At 47.6% G+C, this 15,976-nt stretch overlaps 1 protein-coding gene across 5 annotated transcripts in view; it reads left to right on the top strand.

The window, feature by feature from the left end:
- ASB9 (ankyrin repeat and SOCS box containing 9) overlaps positions 1 to 15,976 on the top strand; it is a 33,449-nt gene that overhangs the window by 7,852 nt on the left and 9,621 nt on the right. For 3 of the 5 annotated variants that reach the window (XM_080831223.1, XM_080831225.1, XM_080831224.1), the window contains exons 3-4: positions 6,736 to 6,815; positions 13,934 to 14,041. In XM_080831223.1, coding sequence (XP_080687349.1) covers positions 6,736 to 6,815; positions 13,934 to 14,041 — 188 coding nt within the window. Of the gene's footprint in view, positions 1 to 6,065; positions 6,126 to 6,643; positions 6,816 to 13,933; positions 14,042 to 15,976 lie in introns of all 5 variants that reach the window. The other 2 variants (XM_080831226.1, XM_080831227.1) reach the window with 2 other exon arrangements.

Below are 15,976 nucleotides of genomic sequence, written 5' to 3'. Positions count from 1 at the left end.
GCATGTAGGTGGGGCTGGGCTTTAAATGACGTCCAAACACCGGGTACTGATTGATTCACTTTAAAAGGAGACTTTTTTTTTTTAACCTTTGGAGAAGCATCTTTTAGGGATGCTTGTCACCTGTCACGTGGTGTCTTTGCTAACCGTAGAGTCTCATGCCTCTGGGCAACTGTCACTTTTTGGTGAGCATTCAGCAGGTGCCTGATGACCGAAAGGATTCTGAAAAATGGGTCTAAGCATCAGAGGAGCGATAATGACATTGAGACTCATGTTATTAGCAAGGCTGCCCACAACACTTGTCCATCACAGGGGCAATTTGCAGGGACCCAGCAGTCAGGGAGGATTTATTACTTTCCTCTGGTACAGCTGCTGAAAAGTAGGCGGGGGGAACCCCCAGAAGAAATAAAATAACAAAATGCCTTCCCTCCCACTAACCCAGCCGTCATGCATGTATCCAATTTTGCTAGGAAAAGGAGCAGAACATTCAACAGTAAGTAGGATTCCGGTTCGCAAAGGCAGAACTGGATTAATCAGATTTTTGGAGCACAGACTTGGAGCAGTAGAAAGCAGAGTGGCACCAAAAATGGCTTTTAAAAAAGGAATTAGATAAATATATTTTGAAAGCAGCAAATTGTATTTCCAGGTTCATATGGGAAAGTCTCAGTAATCTGGGTGATTTCCACATGGTTATTTTACACCTAGGTATGATGTTTATTTTTATTTCCACTCCAAAGTGGGGTGGCAGCCACTTTTCACTGATTAGGGTCCTACTCTAACTCCCATTTGGGGCAGGATCCGTTGCTGGGTGGAGGTGAGCAGCTGCCCATATCCTCAAAGGTCTGGTGCTTAGAAAGGGAACACACTGTAAGTAAGGAGTACTCACCGTCTAAGCATGGAGCTTACATTTGGATTGAACTTGGGGAATGACATAGAAAGGGGACACGGGTGACAATTTCAAAGGAGAGGGCAGTCAGTCTATGTTGCTTGATTAAGTATTGGGACTAAAAGAGGGAAGGCAGCTGAAACTGTAAACTTTTGAAGTCTAAATTAATGTCAGCCAAGGGGGTTAGGTAAGAGAGAAGCTGGGGATGGGAGTTGGCTTGGGAGCCACGTGAGGAAGGGAGGACAGGGCTTCCGTTTTGAACCTCAGAGTTTCAATGCCCGTGCCCAATGCGCAGCGCGCCCATGTGGCCCAGACGCTGGGAGAGCAACAGGTCGGGCAGCTGAGACCTCAGAGCCTTCTGTCGGGGCTGTGCTGAAATCCTAGGAAAGGAGAGCTAGTCTGATGGCCCAGAGCGGAGAGCCAGGCATGGAGCCCGGGGCCAGGCCTGCAGGTGAGCACGTAGGCCCAGTGAGTTAGAGAAGCAGAAAGAGATCCGGATGCTGTCATTCCCCAGGAACTAAAAGAAGAGAAGTTTCCAAAGAAGCAGAAGTCACAAGGGCAGATGACAGGACGCCTCTGCTCCCCTCCTTCCTTGTCCCCCGCCTCTGGCTGGCCAGGTCCCCCTCATCTTCCACCCCCAGCCGGGCCGCTGCCACCATGAAGCCCTCCCAGGCTCTCCGCTGCTCCTTTCGTGAGCGGAGCCCGGCTCCCCCTGCTTTGTGCAGCCCTGCCCGCTGGGCACAACCGGATTGCCCTTGTTTATGCTTCGGAATGCCTGACCTTGGTGAGGTGTGGAAGGCGAAGGACTCCGCACGCTCTTTCCCAACAGCCCCGCCGAGAGACTCAGCTCAGGTGAAGCGTGTCCCGGGCACCGGACCAGGTCAGGGGTTAACGAGGGCCCGGGTGCCGCTCGTCTGGGGGAACTCAGCTGCTCCCTCTCTCGCCTGCAGGCCTCTCCCCTCCTCCTCCTCTGAAGGAAGGGAGGAAAGGGTATGCAGATGGCAAGCAGCTCTTCGGAGACATGGGTTTGATGCTTCGGTCCTCTGCCAGCAGCAAAAAAAAAAAAAAAAAAAGAGTATCTTTTTTTTTTTTCTTCCTGAAAACACCTTGTTATGGGGTGACTTGAGTCTCCCCACGGGATAGGTTGGAGCCCCAACCCCCAGTATCTCAGAGTGCGACCTCACTTGGAAACGGGGTCGTTGCAGATGTAATTAGTTGAGACGAGGCCCTGCTGGGGCCGGGGGCCCCTCATTCGATGACCGGCGTCCTCATGAGAAGAAGAGGGGAGAAAAGCGGAACGCCTGTGACAGCAGAGGCAGAGAGCGGGGTAACGCGTCTAACAAGCCGAAAACCCCAGCAAAGATGGACGGCTGCCCCCCGAAACTAGAAGGGGCGGAGAAGGAAGGATTCTTGCCTAGAGCCTCCGGGGAGAGTGTGGTCCTGACAACAGCTTCCTGTGGGACTTCACGCCTTCAGAACTGGGGGACAATGGATTCCTGTCGTTTTAAGCCAACTTTGTTAGGGCGGCTCTAGAGCAACTTAGGAGAACGTGCTGACGGAGAAACTGAACAGCGCCCACCCCTGCAGGTTTGTGTAGGGAAACTGCTTTCCTCACAAAATCGAGCCCACCCTGCAGAGAGTGGGCTCCCGTTTGAAGAGGAGACAGGCACGAACAGGCCCGGAAAGGAAGCGAGCCCGTGCGTTCACGGTGGCTTCCGAGACATCGGGGTACCTCGGCAGCAGGTGTTCTGGGGAAACCTGCCTGACCAGACAGAATGGGTGCTGCTGTGAGGTCCCTGTGGAGAGCGACAGACAGAGACCGAGAAAGAAGAGGCTGGAGAAAGAATCACAGGGGACGGGTCTGACTTGCCCAAGAGCTGCCTCGGTGGGCCTTTCTGTTTCCTGTTTCTGACCACGAGGCTCTGTGTCTCTTCTTCCTCTTTTCGTTTGTCCCAGGATCCAACCAGGGTCCATCGTAATGGTGACCCCAGCCCCCAGACCTCTGTTGTGTCGGTGAACACCCCTGGGCCTCCCCTTACCACGTCCGGTAGGCCGCGGCCACCCGACCTCCCCTTCTTCCCCCCTGACCTCGCGCACTGTTTCCCGGGATGGAGACAGATTCATGCCACTGCCTCAGAGCTCAGAGCTCTGTTAGCAGCTCTCCTCAGAATGCATCAATTAATGCCTTTAAAAATATCTTCTGAAATAATGGAAATTAAAAAAAAAATCATTCCAGAATGGCAAGAAAAGTGAAACGGCGGCCTTCCTAATGCATTGCAGGGTTTGCTGGAGACTCGATTTAAGAGAAAGGTAAGTTTCATGGCAGTCGTCGGAGGACCGGCAGAGTGGGTTTGCGAGAAGGGCTTCCTGCCCCATTTCCACCTCGAGCCCCGCTGCTGTGTCTGAGGCCTTGCCAGTGACCCCATTTGGCATCGATTTCCTGGCAGGAAAACCAGTAGGCCCTGGCTGAGTGAGTGTTGGGGAGGAATCCCTAATGTATACTCAGGGCTTGGCCGGTGCGCCGCGTACAGACAAAGGCCCTTGAGTTGCAAAGGCGGTGGTGGGGTCCGTGGAAGAGGGGATGGCGACCTTGAGTGCCGTCTTCATCCAGGCTCCTACTGGGAGCATTTCCGTGTTCTGGAGGCAACAGGTCCCCTTTCCTGCCCCGTCTGCTCTCTCTGGTGCTTAGCAGGACGGCAGGCAAAGCTTCCCCCCCGGGGGGAATTGCACATGCTCTCGGTAGCTCATTGCCTGCTTGGGTGTGGGCTCTGGAAAACCCTGGAGATCCCCCTCCCTGACCTTCCCAGGCACGATCCACACGAGATGTATGTCTCAGCCATCTCTTCAGTGTTTTCAAGAGCTAAAGAGAGTGTGCGGGGACTAGTCCCTGTTGCAAATTATGGTGTTTATAACCATGTGTGTATGTAGGCGCGAAGATACCTATCTCCATGCTCCTGATGCTAGAAAAATGTCACCTGACCCACGGTCATGATTCTAAGTCTTTACATAATCACTCAGTTGTTCCAGAGACCTGCTGAGGCTGACGTCCTCGTGGAAATTTGTAATGAATCTGGGCTTTGTCGGGACCCAAGTTTTTCTCCTGGGCGGGAGTGATAGACACATTATGATAGGCTTACCGAACCCTAGTCTAAAATGACTTTATTTTTTTAAGGTTTTATTTGTTTATTTGACACAGAGAGAGACACAGCGAGAGAGGGAAAACAAGCAGGGGCAGAAGGGGAGGGGGAAGCAGGCCCCCTGCTGAGCAGAGAGCCCGATGCGGGGCTCGATCCCAGGACCTCAGGACCATGACCTGAGCTGAAGGCAGACACTTAACAACTGCGCCTCCCAGGTGCCCCCCAAATGACTTTAAATTAGAAAACGAAGTTTCATACACCGCTGATGGGAATATGAAGTGGTATGACCCTTTTGGAAGAGAGTTTGGAAGTTCCACAAAAGTCTAAACATGGGGTGACCTTGTCCTAGAGCATTTCCACTCCTACGTATGAAGTCAGGAGAACTGAAAACAGCCACCCACAGACTTGCTCATGAATGTTCATAGCAGCGTCATTAATAACAGCCAAGGAGTAAAAACAAGCCAGGTGTCCATCAGCTGACGAATGAATAAATAAAATGCGGTCTGTCTCTACAGTGGGTATTATTTGGCCATGGAAAGGGATGAAGTGCTGTTCCATACCATAACGTGGATGAACCCTGAGACGTGATGCTAGGTCGAAGAAGCCAGTGGCAAAGGACCACGTTCCATACGATTCCACTTACGTGACCTGTACGCGTAGACAGATGTGGCTGGTCAGCCCCCCACCACGTGCACCTGGACTGTTCCCTGTGCTTCTCAGTGACACAGACTGTGTCTGCTTTGTAAATGCCCCATTCTCAAGCACAGGGACCCCACTCCAGGTAGCCTTTTTTATTCCTCTTAGGGGAGTACACAATTCTTGATTTACCGTAAGCGGAAGGAGGAATGGTTTCAAGACGAATGAATAGAAAGTGAAGCCTGTTTTTGTCTCTAGTTGGTAGTATAATTGCATCATTTTTTATGAAACCTGAACAGAGTTACAATTTAGAACCCAGATTACCTGCCCGGACTGTTTAGGCTGTCAGCTCTGATTATCCGAGCTCGCTTTAAGAAAGGGGAACGTGCCAGCTATGTTTCTTAGCAGCTGAACACTTGGAGGGAAAAAAATGGACTAATCATCACACACATGGTGATCCATTAGGATACACTTGCAAATTTCTTTTAAAATGGATTTTCAAAACCTTAATTTTTGGCTCTTCCTTTGCAGCCAAGATTTTGTGCGGATCGCATTTTGTGTTTGCTCCGACGGTATAGAAATAGTTGTCCTTTTAATTCTAATTTGGAGAGAAATCTTTCTGTATCTACCGTCTGGAGGGTAGGCTCTAAGCACTAGAAACAGCAATTTTTTTCCTGAGAGAATCAGGAACCTCAGAGAATTCTGTGAGGCCATGAAGTTTCTATTGATTGAGCATAAGGTTTGGGAGGTAAGAAAAGCTATTTCACGTAAGGTACTCGTAGTGACCCCAGGAGCAGAGCATTGGATGGACTGCGCGTCGGCAGGCTCATTCGGCTTCCTCTTCCCTATAAATGCTTCATGCATCCATCTGGAATGATAGTAATCTGCTCCGTGGGACACACTTTCCTGGGTCTTGATAGCTCCCCGATAGCAAGGCGGACTTCAGCTACTGTGTTAAGTACAAAGTATTCTAGCCTCCTCCTTTCTGGCTTTTTGGTTGATAAGGTACTAGTAAATTCCCTGGTTCCCCAGGTCTCTCCGTAGCCTTTAGGAGACACCGGTTCCTGCCATCAGACCGTTCTGCCTTGTCACATTCTGACTTCCTGTGGTTGTTCGGGAAATCAGTCACAGCTTGAGATGAGGAAAATGCAGGTCTCTGCCTCATTCACATTACCTCCGCATTCAATTAGAGAGAGGAAAACATTTAATGTGTTGGGATGGGGTTTATAGGGTTTCTTCCGAAGAACGTGTGTGTGTTCCTCCTGCGTGGTCGTGGAACACATTTGCTATTTGCAACAGCAGCGGTGATGGGGTGTAATTAAGACTCTGCTTAAGGGGAGGGCAGGATAATGATAGTAGCTAGTAGCTATTGACCTGTGCGTGAGTTCATTGCTGTCCTTACATGACAGGGAAGGAAACTGAGGCTCAGAGCCTGTCCGGGGACCCACAACTCTGAAGCACGCAAGCAGGTCTGAATTCAGAGCTCTCTTAACCACACTGCCATGCTGCCTTTTGGGGTAAATAATGTCCCTGTTACAAGGTCAGACTGAACTCTGCTTTGTGCTTGATAGTGGGACGGGCGGTAGTCCAGAAATAGATACCATTCTGTTTAGCTCCGATTTTAAACCTAATGGCGTACGTAATGATGTGATCACTGCTATTAGTAAACGGTGCTGTTTGCTGAGATGCCGAAGTTCGAGTCCATGCAGGAAGCTAGACCGGCAACCGCAGCTTAACACGCGAATGCTGGTGATTAGTGAAGCTCTCACTTAACTAAATGGACTTAACTTAACCTTTGAAACCCACGTGTAAATGGAGGTCCCGCGGTCCAGCACCCCAGTCTACCTCTTTTGTCCTCAGGCTGGAGACTGGCCTTTAGCTACCTTGACATTTCAAATAAAATGTGTACTGGGAGCATTGATGGAGGGGAGAGATGCTGAAGGGCTCGTGGGCGTCTTGACTGATTGACTCCCATGTCTCCATCCAGGAAGACCCCTCGGGCTCTTATGGACGGCGGGGCTGCATCTCGGGTCTATAGCACGGTGACAGGATGTAACCCGGTCCTCCCTTTCCATGCAGATGTTGTGTCTGATTGGTCTCCTGTGCATGAAGCAGCCGTCCACGGACGTCTTCTCTCTCTGAGGAACCTCATCAGCCAGGTACATGGGTTTTCGGGGAAAAAAAGACAAACATTAAGAATATCCTATCGCTCACCATGCTGAGAAAAAAAAATCATAGTCTGATTTTTTAAGATCGAAATTTCCTCTTTGGCAAAATGAGGTGAATCCTGTCCCCTTTAACCATTTCTTTATCTGGAGGCTGGCGTAAATACCTGAATTTAGTGCAATTCTGTGCACATGATCGGTACTGTTATACCTATTGGGTGAATAACAGGCAGACGAGGGTGTCCAAGTTGCCCTCGCTTTGCTCGATAGATTGTATTCTTGAAAATTATCACACGAAACAGTTTTTCTCAACTGAGGCAGTTTTGCCCCTTAGGGAACATTTGACAACGTCTGGAGACATTTTTGGTTATCACAGCTGGGAATGGGGGTGGGTAGGGGGTGCTGCTGGCGTCGAGTGGATAGAGACCAAGGATGTCACTGAACATCATACGTTGCTCAGGACAGCCCTCTGCCTCAGGAAACTATTCCAGCCCCAAAGGCCAGTAGCACTGAGGTTCAAAAGCCTGGATGTAAAATAAATGCTTGCAGATGTCTTTTTTAAATATGTCATCTTATCATTTCAAAGATATTTTCGGTCTTATGGAACCTCTAGCTGATAGTGGCTCTGCCCAGTTTGACATCAGTTTCTCTGCTCTACAGGTATAATTTGCAGTACACATTAATTTGAGTTTTGCTTCTTTGAAATTATTGGGAACTTAAGCTAAGATACTTGTGAAAAAAAAAAGCAGTTGAAATCACCATTCAAAATCCTAATAAAAGTTTTTGTTCAGAATGTTCTGTTTTCTGAAAAGACTATAGATCTTTCCAGGTGGGAGCTATTGACTCTTTTCAGACCATGGACCCTTTGGCAGTCAGGCAAAGTCTGTGGACCCCTTCTCGGGTGAATGTTTTAAATGCATGGAACACAGTACTGAGAAGACCTGTCAAATTAGTAAAAGAACAGGGGCGCCTGGGTGGCTCAGTGGGTTAAGGCCTCTGCCTTCGGCTCAGGTCATGATCCCAGGGTCCTGGGATCGAGCCCTGCATCAGGCTCTCTGCTCTGCAGAGAGCCTGCTTCCTCCTCTCTCTCTGCCTGTCTCCCTGCCCACTTGTGATCTCTGTCTGTCAAATAAATAAATAAAATCTTTTTAAAAAATTAGTAAAAGAACAAATGTGACATGGTGATATAAACTGCATTAAATGAGATTTAGTGGCGATTCCATTAACTACCGTATTTTGTAAGTAGGTTGAGTGCGTATTTTGAGATATTTTAGATGTCTGTAACAGTTGTTATACAATAAAAGTATCTGCAGTTCCTCTCAGTGATAGTCCTATGGACTGCTATTAGCTCTGTGGTTTGTCGTCTGGATTCGTGATGGAAGGACATCAGACATTTTAGGTGGTTGTTAGTGAAAATAAATGTTTTAAATTTAAAAAAATTCCAATTTCATGGACCTATCTAGACTAAGAAATCCTCCTATAAGATAACAATTTCTAAAGAAAAATTTCAGACTACCCTAAGCCACTATCTTAAGCTCTTTGTGGTAGCAGCAGCCCTATTATAAATCGAAATCTAGATAGTAACACATAACTCTAGCTAAAAGCAGTTAAGCTGCTTCTCGGATAAAATGAAACATTTACCTATTTTGATGGGAAGAAACATCATCACTGTAGCTTTTATATATCACTTATTAAATTGGACCGATATTCATTTATATTCAGTATTTATGTTTATTGCACATCAGATGGAACTATTATCTTAATCTAAGTTCTATGACATTATTTGAGCAACTTATCTTCTTGGAACCTCAGTTTCTGCCTTCATAAAATGAATTTTGTCCTCATGCCGAAAGGCTGGAGCACAGCACGGCAAGCCCAGCCGTGCAGGAGTACTTCCGGTCTGTTCATGTCACATCTACCAACATCCTGTTGGCCAAAGCAAGTCGGAGGACCAAGTCTAAAGTCAAGGATGAAGGAAGTACATTTTTTCAATTACGAGGTGATGGCAAAGGTGTGAATGTATTGCACTGCTATGGGAGAGTGAAGAATTAAGACCAAAAACTGTCTATTAGGTTACCTTATGTGAGTCCGCGAGGATTAACTGAGGCGACATGTAAATTACCTACTCCAGTTACCGTCATCACTCATGGTATTTATTTTCTGATTACACTAATAACACTTCGGCTAATCAAAGAATAATGACAAACACAGTTGCTAAAGCAAACCTATTTTAGGGAGGGAAATAAGACCAACATTCAAATGTCTATAAAACAAAGAGAGAAGAGGAAAAAAAAGAGGAAAGAAATTTTTTTTGGCCCAAGAAGGGAGAAACTCATTCTGTAACTATTCTTCACCATGGCTTCACACATTAAAATATCCAGGATGTTTTTAAAAAATAACAATGCCTGGGCCTCACGCCAGACAGTCTAGTTTAAACTAGGGCAGTCTTCGTGCACTGCTACTTTTTTTTTCAGATTTTATTTATTTATTAGAGACAGAGCAAATGGGGGAGCAAGGGCAGAGGGAGAGGGAAATGGAGAGAGAATCTCAAGCAGATTCCCCACAGACTCCCACTCGGGGCTCCATCCCAAGACCATGAGACTATGACCTGAGCCAAAATCAAGAGCCAGATGCTTAACCGACTGAGCCACCCAGGTGCCCCCTTGCTTTGGTAGTTTTTTTTTTTTTTTTAAAGATTTATTTATTTATTTGACAGACAGAGATCACAAGTAGGCAGAGAGGCAGACAGAGAGAGAGAGGAGGAAGCAGGTTCCCTGCTGAGCACAGAGCCAGATGCGGGGCTCGATCCCAGGAGCCGGGATCATGACCTGAGCCGAAGGCAGAGGCTTTAACCCACTGAACCACCCAGGCGCCCCGCTTTGGTAGTTTTTTAAAAGCTCCTGTAGAACCACTGCATTCAAGGATTTTTTTTTTTTTAAATAAAAGAGAACATTACGATAGTGTAGGTGAGAGAGAAAGGCAAATGGACATGAAATAAATAGTAGGAAGAAAGAAACAAAAAGGCCAATAAGTTGGATTTCATTAAGATTAAAAACTTCTTCACCAAAAGGCAATATTTAAAAAGCAAGGAGGCAAGCCACAGATGAGAAAATATTTGCTATGTATATATGTACATCTGTCCATCCATCCAATGAAGGGCCTGTATTCCTTGTCTAAAATCAATACCAAAAGGATAGGTAACCCGGCAGAAAAATGAGCAAGAGACTTGGACTGGCACTTCATAAAAGGGGCTGTCCAAATGCTCAATAAAATTATCCAACTATGCTGATTAGTAATTGGGGTAGTTCAGATTACAAGTAGGAGATGGTATTAGCAGCTCCTCCCGGCAGAGGGGTTAAATGTGAAAAGACAGAGAGTACCAGGTTTCTTTACCTGTGTAGCGATGATATGCATGTTTTCTTTGTGATAATTCACTGAGATTTACACTTAGGCCCTATGAACTTTTCTTTATTGCACTTTAATGAAACCTTATTAAAAAAGTAGTAGTGTTTGTTAGGTCAGCCGAAAGCAACCCTGATACTCCTGGACCATAGTGGGACCTTAATGTGGTGGTTCTCAATGTGGACTGCACATTAGAATGGCCGTGAGCTGTCTGGGATAAGGTGGGGCTCTTAAAAAGCCTGATGCCTGACTTCAGCCTCCTTTGATTATATGGCAAATGCTCCGGGGTGCAGCCTGGGTATCAAGCCTTTGAAAGTTCCCCAGGGGATTCAAAGGCACAGCTGAGACCGAGAACCTTCGCAATAAGGTATGGCTGAAAGCAAGTGGTGAAAACCAGCTGTTCAGTTCCTTGAATAAAACTCCTTCTGCAGCACCCCCCTCCCCCGCAATCCTCAAAGGGCTAAGTCCCTACCAAGCGGAAATAAGGAAAGCCCCCGGTGTTCTGAAACATCAGATCTTTCCGATGTAGCAGCTCATTGAAGGCAAAGAGGTAATGAGTAAGAAGTCTCAGATCATGATTGCCTGCGAGTTACAGGTTGCTAAGCACGCATCACTTCTTAGTCCTCGTAACAATCTTGTAGGGTAGGTATAACTGTCCCCATTTTACAAATGAGGAAACTGAGGCTTAGGGAGATAAGTAACCGGCTCAAGGTCATGCTGCGTGTTAGGTGATGGTGCCAGCATTTGAAGATGGGAATCACGCTGCTTACCCTCCCTCTGAGGTCTCCATCCTAGGTATGAGACAAGATAGTGGGGCCGTTCAGAGAAGTTGGGCCAGCGAGACAAGGAGCCCTTTTCAGGGAGAGTTTGGTTGTTGGCAGAGGCTGCGTTTATGTTGTGAGTTGGGTCTCTAGGTGGTTACGTCTTAGCGGGGGAATTAGAGACCTGCATCAGGGGCAGAGAAAGCCAAATACAGTATGTAGAGAGTATTGAGAGAAAAATGAAAGGATCTGAGGACACATCTTTGAAACGCCTGCACTTAGGAGCTGTGAGGAGGAAAAAGGCCGGAGTTAGCGACAGAGACAGGAAAAGGACAGTAGGAGGTCAGAGATGGAGTTCTTTTTCAGGGAGAGCTTGGTTTGCAAAGCCAGAGGAGAGGTTTCACGAGCTTGGGATGAAGACAGAGCCAATTCAGAGGTGGAAGGAGACGGGAGGCGGAGCGATGTATAGTGGATTCAACCGGTCGAGGGTCGGGAATGAGGATGGAAAGACTTCAAGACACAAAAGGAAAGTGTGCCTGCAGAGGAGGGGAGAGCTGGAGAATGCATGTGAGAAGGTGGCCGAAGGCAAGTCGTGAGGTCGCGGAGGGACCGGGTAAGATCACGGGCTGTTGGGGCGAGCTCACGTGATTTTCTCCAAGAAAGGAGCAATGGAAGAACAGAGGACTGGCGACGTGCAGAGAGATTTTAGGGGTGGGGAGAGAGGAATGTGTGAAATACTCACATCAGGTGGCTTTGATCTCCCTGCTCCAGTAGAAGGAAACGATGTGTTTGATGAACATGAAGGAGACGGCTGCTCGTGACCTCCTTGTGCCCCGAGTGTAGAGAATGACACGTCAGTTATGTACAGGACAAAGGACAGAGCCGAACCTTATTGTAGTCTTCAGGTTGGTTCATGCGGGGATGGGCATGTGGTTTGAAGCTGGGACAGAAAGCTGCCAGGTGCTGAGCGCTGTGTCACCGTGGGCGCCCTGACATCGCCCAGCCCCGAGGCCCCGTCTAAAAGAGGGTCTGATGATGGGCCGAGATTAGGGACAATTGGTTATAGAAAGATGAAAGAGAAGCCATTGATCCATGTTTTCAATACCTGAGAACCCACTGGGGATGGGCCCTCTGTGAAGGAATGGGTTAAAAATGACCTCAAGATATTCTAGAATATCCTAGATAATTCTGACTGACGGCCACCGTTCATTTAAAGTAGCACCGTCGCTCAACGAGGAACTGTACACACAGTCCTACGTTGGCAAAGTGAAACTGAAGGGAAAAGAACCTCCTAGTTATGAATTTTTTGTGTATTCTAGCAGTGTGAGGGGAAGCGATTGCACAAATACAGAGCACTGAGGGGGGCAAAGAAAGGATCTAAGAGCACATCTTTGAGGGGATGCCTCCAATTAAATAATAAAATAATAATGACAATAATAAAATAAAATAACAGACGCCACACTAAAGTCCACGGGCAGAACTTGTGACGGGATCTGTGCAGTAACTCAGCTCTTCTTGAGTCGGTGGTCGGTAAGCGCTTATTGAGTGCTCTTTGGGTACAGATGGGATGCGAGGTTACAAAGGAGGGGAAGGCGTAGTCCCTTCCCTCCCTAGGAACAGCAGGGCCGGGGGGGGGCGGTGTACAAAATACTGTGAAGGATGTCAGAACTTCTCATTTACAAGTGAGTCTCCCAGAACCCCTCCCCAGGCCCACCCAAAGAAAGGCTCCAGATTCAGGATGCTGTTGACTCAAGCGTATGTCCGGAACGATCGGACCTCTCAAAATCTATGAGGTCACACCCATCAGAGTGTAAAAGCTGACAGGATCGGATGATCAGGAGGTTGACTGACTTACGAATGTGTTCGGAATGATGATGTGGGAGGCAGTTCATTGGAATGATTTTAAGCAAATTTTTTAACTATTATGGGAAGAAAAGGTACAATTGTATTACCAAGTCATTAGTTAAGTTAACCGTATTCTTACCTAATGTGTCCCAAGAAAAACAACTTTTGTTGTACCCAGTTTCCTCCTGTTGAGGATTCCATGATCAGGGCATCTGGGGGGGGTCTCTCCTGGAGTTCTTTTGCTGCTTTGCGTGGATGGGGCTCATAAACCATCTCCTGGAGAGAGCACCGTTTTCCCAGAGTTTGATGAAACTCACGGCCTTCTGACAACTTTCTTGGCTCTTCAGACCTCGAGTACCTAGAGTGAGAACGTCATTCCCCTCTGTCTTAGGACTTTCTGCCTCTGTCTGTGCAAGTTCACCTCATGCTTTGGCCCTAGATTAGGCATCTCTTGCTGTGTAACCAATTACCCCCAAACTCAGAAGCTTCGTGAACAGACCTGTATTAGCTCACAGTGTCTGTGGGTCAGGAATCAAGACACAGTTCACCTGGGTCAGGGACTCCTATGAGTCTGCAGTCAAGGTGAAGACCAGAGACGGAGACAACTTAAGGCTCGACCGGAGGAGGACCTCGGTCCTAACTCACTTCCGTGGCTGTTGGCAAGCTTTGGTTCCTCCTTGTTCTTGAGCTGAGGCCCTCAGCTCCTGGGGGGCTGTTGGCTGGAGACCGCTCTCTGTTCCTTGCCGTGGACCTCATCGAGACAAAAAGCGAGCAGGTGAGAGGACAGGAGAGGAGAACGAGAGAAAAGTCAGTCTAGAATGTGTGTCCCCAAGAGTCAAATGGCTGGGTCACAGGGACGCATCTCGTCAACTCTAGTGGAGACTCTCCAGCTGTTTTCCCCAGGGGCTGTGGCATATCATCCTTTCACCAGCTGCACGAAGGTTCCTTGTTTGCTTGACATCATTAGCAACACCTCAGCACACTGGCAGACCGGGAGCCAAGTGAAATTAAAGAGAATTGTCGTAGGGCTGCATCGGGGTTGAATCCCCACCCTATGGAGCTGTGGCTTTACACCCCTTTCTCTGCTCACTTCCTCTCCTGCAGGGGTGGCCCGTGAACCTCATCACGGCCGATCGCGTGTCCCCACTCCATGAGGCCTGTCTCGGAGGTCATCCCTCTTGTGCAAACGTTTTATTAAAGCATGGAGCTCAGGTAAGTGCGGCTCAAATAATGTCTTAGGGACCATGACGAGGGCCTGTTTCCATCCCTTTTGAGTCATTTCCGGCATTTTTGACTAGTCTGACTGGAAGGTCGAAGAAGGGTGTTTTTCAAAAGCATGACATCCATCAAGCATCTTTGCCTTAGCGATAGATGAGGAACCGAATTTTTAGCCAGGAAGTAATGATTTGAGTCTGCAGCAGTTTCTTTAGCAGTCACTCCTAATAAATAGCTGGAAATAGATTTCTGCCTTCGTTCCCATGGCTGGAAGGTAATGAAATATTACAGAAATCGTGGAACATTTGGCTCCATGAGACCTGAATAATGGTCCCAAACCATGTCTACCATTTACTAATATTGGAAACTTGGATAAGTTACTTGGGCTCTGAGCTCTAGAGTCCGTATCTGAGAAGAGGGGGGAAGATAACAATGAAGCTGTGTGCCCTGGAGAGAGGAAAGAGCTTTGTGGCACGCACGGAATGTCGGCCCAGCGGGCGACAACCAGACACTGTTCCTACCCGTTATGTCTGCCTGTGTAACAAGCCACCCTAACTTAGTGACTTGAGACAAGAGCCACTTATTTTTTTTATTTATTTAACATATAATGTATTATTTGCACAAGTCTGTGAATGAATCATCAGGCTTACACATTTCACAGCACTCACCATAGCACATACCCTCCCCAGTGTCCATCACCCAGCCACCCTCTCCCTACCCTCCACCCCCTAGCAACCCTGTTTGTTTCGTGAGATTTAGAGTCTCTTAGGGTTTATCTCCTTCCCGATCCCATCTTGTTCCATTTTTTCCCTCCCTACCCCCCACAACCCCTGCCCTGCTTCTCAAATTCCTCATATCAGAGAGAGCGTATGATGATCGTCTTTCTCCGATTGACTTACTTCACTCAGCATAATGCCCTCTAGTTCCATCCGTGTAATTGCAAATGGCAAGATCTCATTTCTTTTGATGGCTGCATAGTATTCCATTGTATATATATACCACCTCTTCTTTATCCACTCATCTGTTGACAGACATCTAGGTTCTTTCTGTAGTTTGGCTATTGTGGACATTGCTGCTGTAAACATTCGGGTGCACGTGCCCCTTCGGAGCTTTCCATTTGTATCTTTAGGGTAAATACCCAGTAGTGCGATTGCTGGGTCATAGGGTAGCTCTATTTTCAACTTTTTGAGGAATCTCCATACTGTTATCCAGAGTGGTTGCACCAGCTTGCATTCCCACCAACAGTGTAGGAGGGTTCCCCTTTCTCCGCATCCTCGCCAGCGTCTGTCATTTCTTGACTTGTTAATTTTAGCCATTCTGACTGGTGTGAGGTGGTATCTCACTGTGGTTTTGATTTGTATTTCCCTGATGCCGAGTTACGTTGAGCCCTTTTTCGTGTGTCTGTTGGCCATTTGGATGTCTTCTTTGCAGAAATGTCTGTTCCTGTCCCCTGCCCATTTCTTGATTGGATTATTTGTTCTTTGGGTGTTGAGTTTGATAAGTTCTTTATAGATTTTGGATGCTAGCCCTTTATCTGATAGAGACAAGAGCCATTTATTTATTTCACAGTTTTTCATGTTGGCCAGATAGTTCTTCAGGTCTGGCCTGGTTCTGCTGACCTTGGCTGGGCTTCGTTAGGCCTTCAAGGTTAGCTGATGAGTTCGCTGGGGCAGGCTGCTTTGTGATGACCCTGCTGGGGTGGCTGGGCAGACAGGAAATCTCTATGTGGTCTCTCATCCTTTCCCAGGCAGCCTGGCCTGGTGCCAATGGTAGCAGGGATGCCAAGAGCATCAAAAGAAGGCAAGCTCTCGGTTTGCATCCCATTTGCTCTCGTCCCATTGGGCAAAGCAAGTCCCGTAAGCAAGCCCAGATTCAAGGACTGAAAAAGGAGTCTCCATGTTTGATGGCAGAAACTGCAATGCTGCGTCGTGA

Source organism: Martes martes, assembly GCF_963455335.1.
Source record: "Martes martes genome assembly, chromosome: X".
In the NCBI taxonomy this organism is placed as follows: domain Eukaryota; kingdom Metazoa; phylum Chordata; class Mammalia; order Carnivora; family Mustelidae; genus Martes; species Martes martes.
Note: the sequence above shows the minus strand (reverse complement) of the source record. Positions and strands in the feature narration are given on the sequence as shown.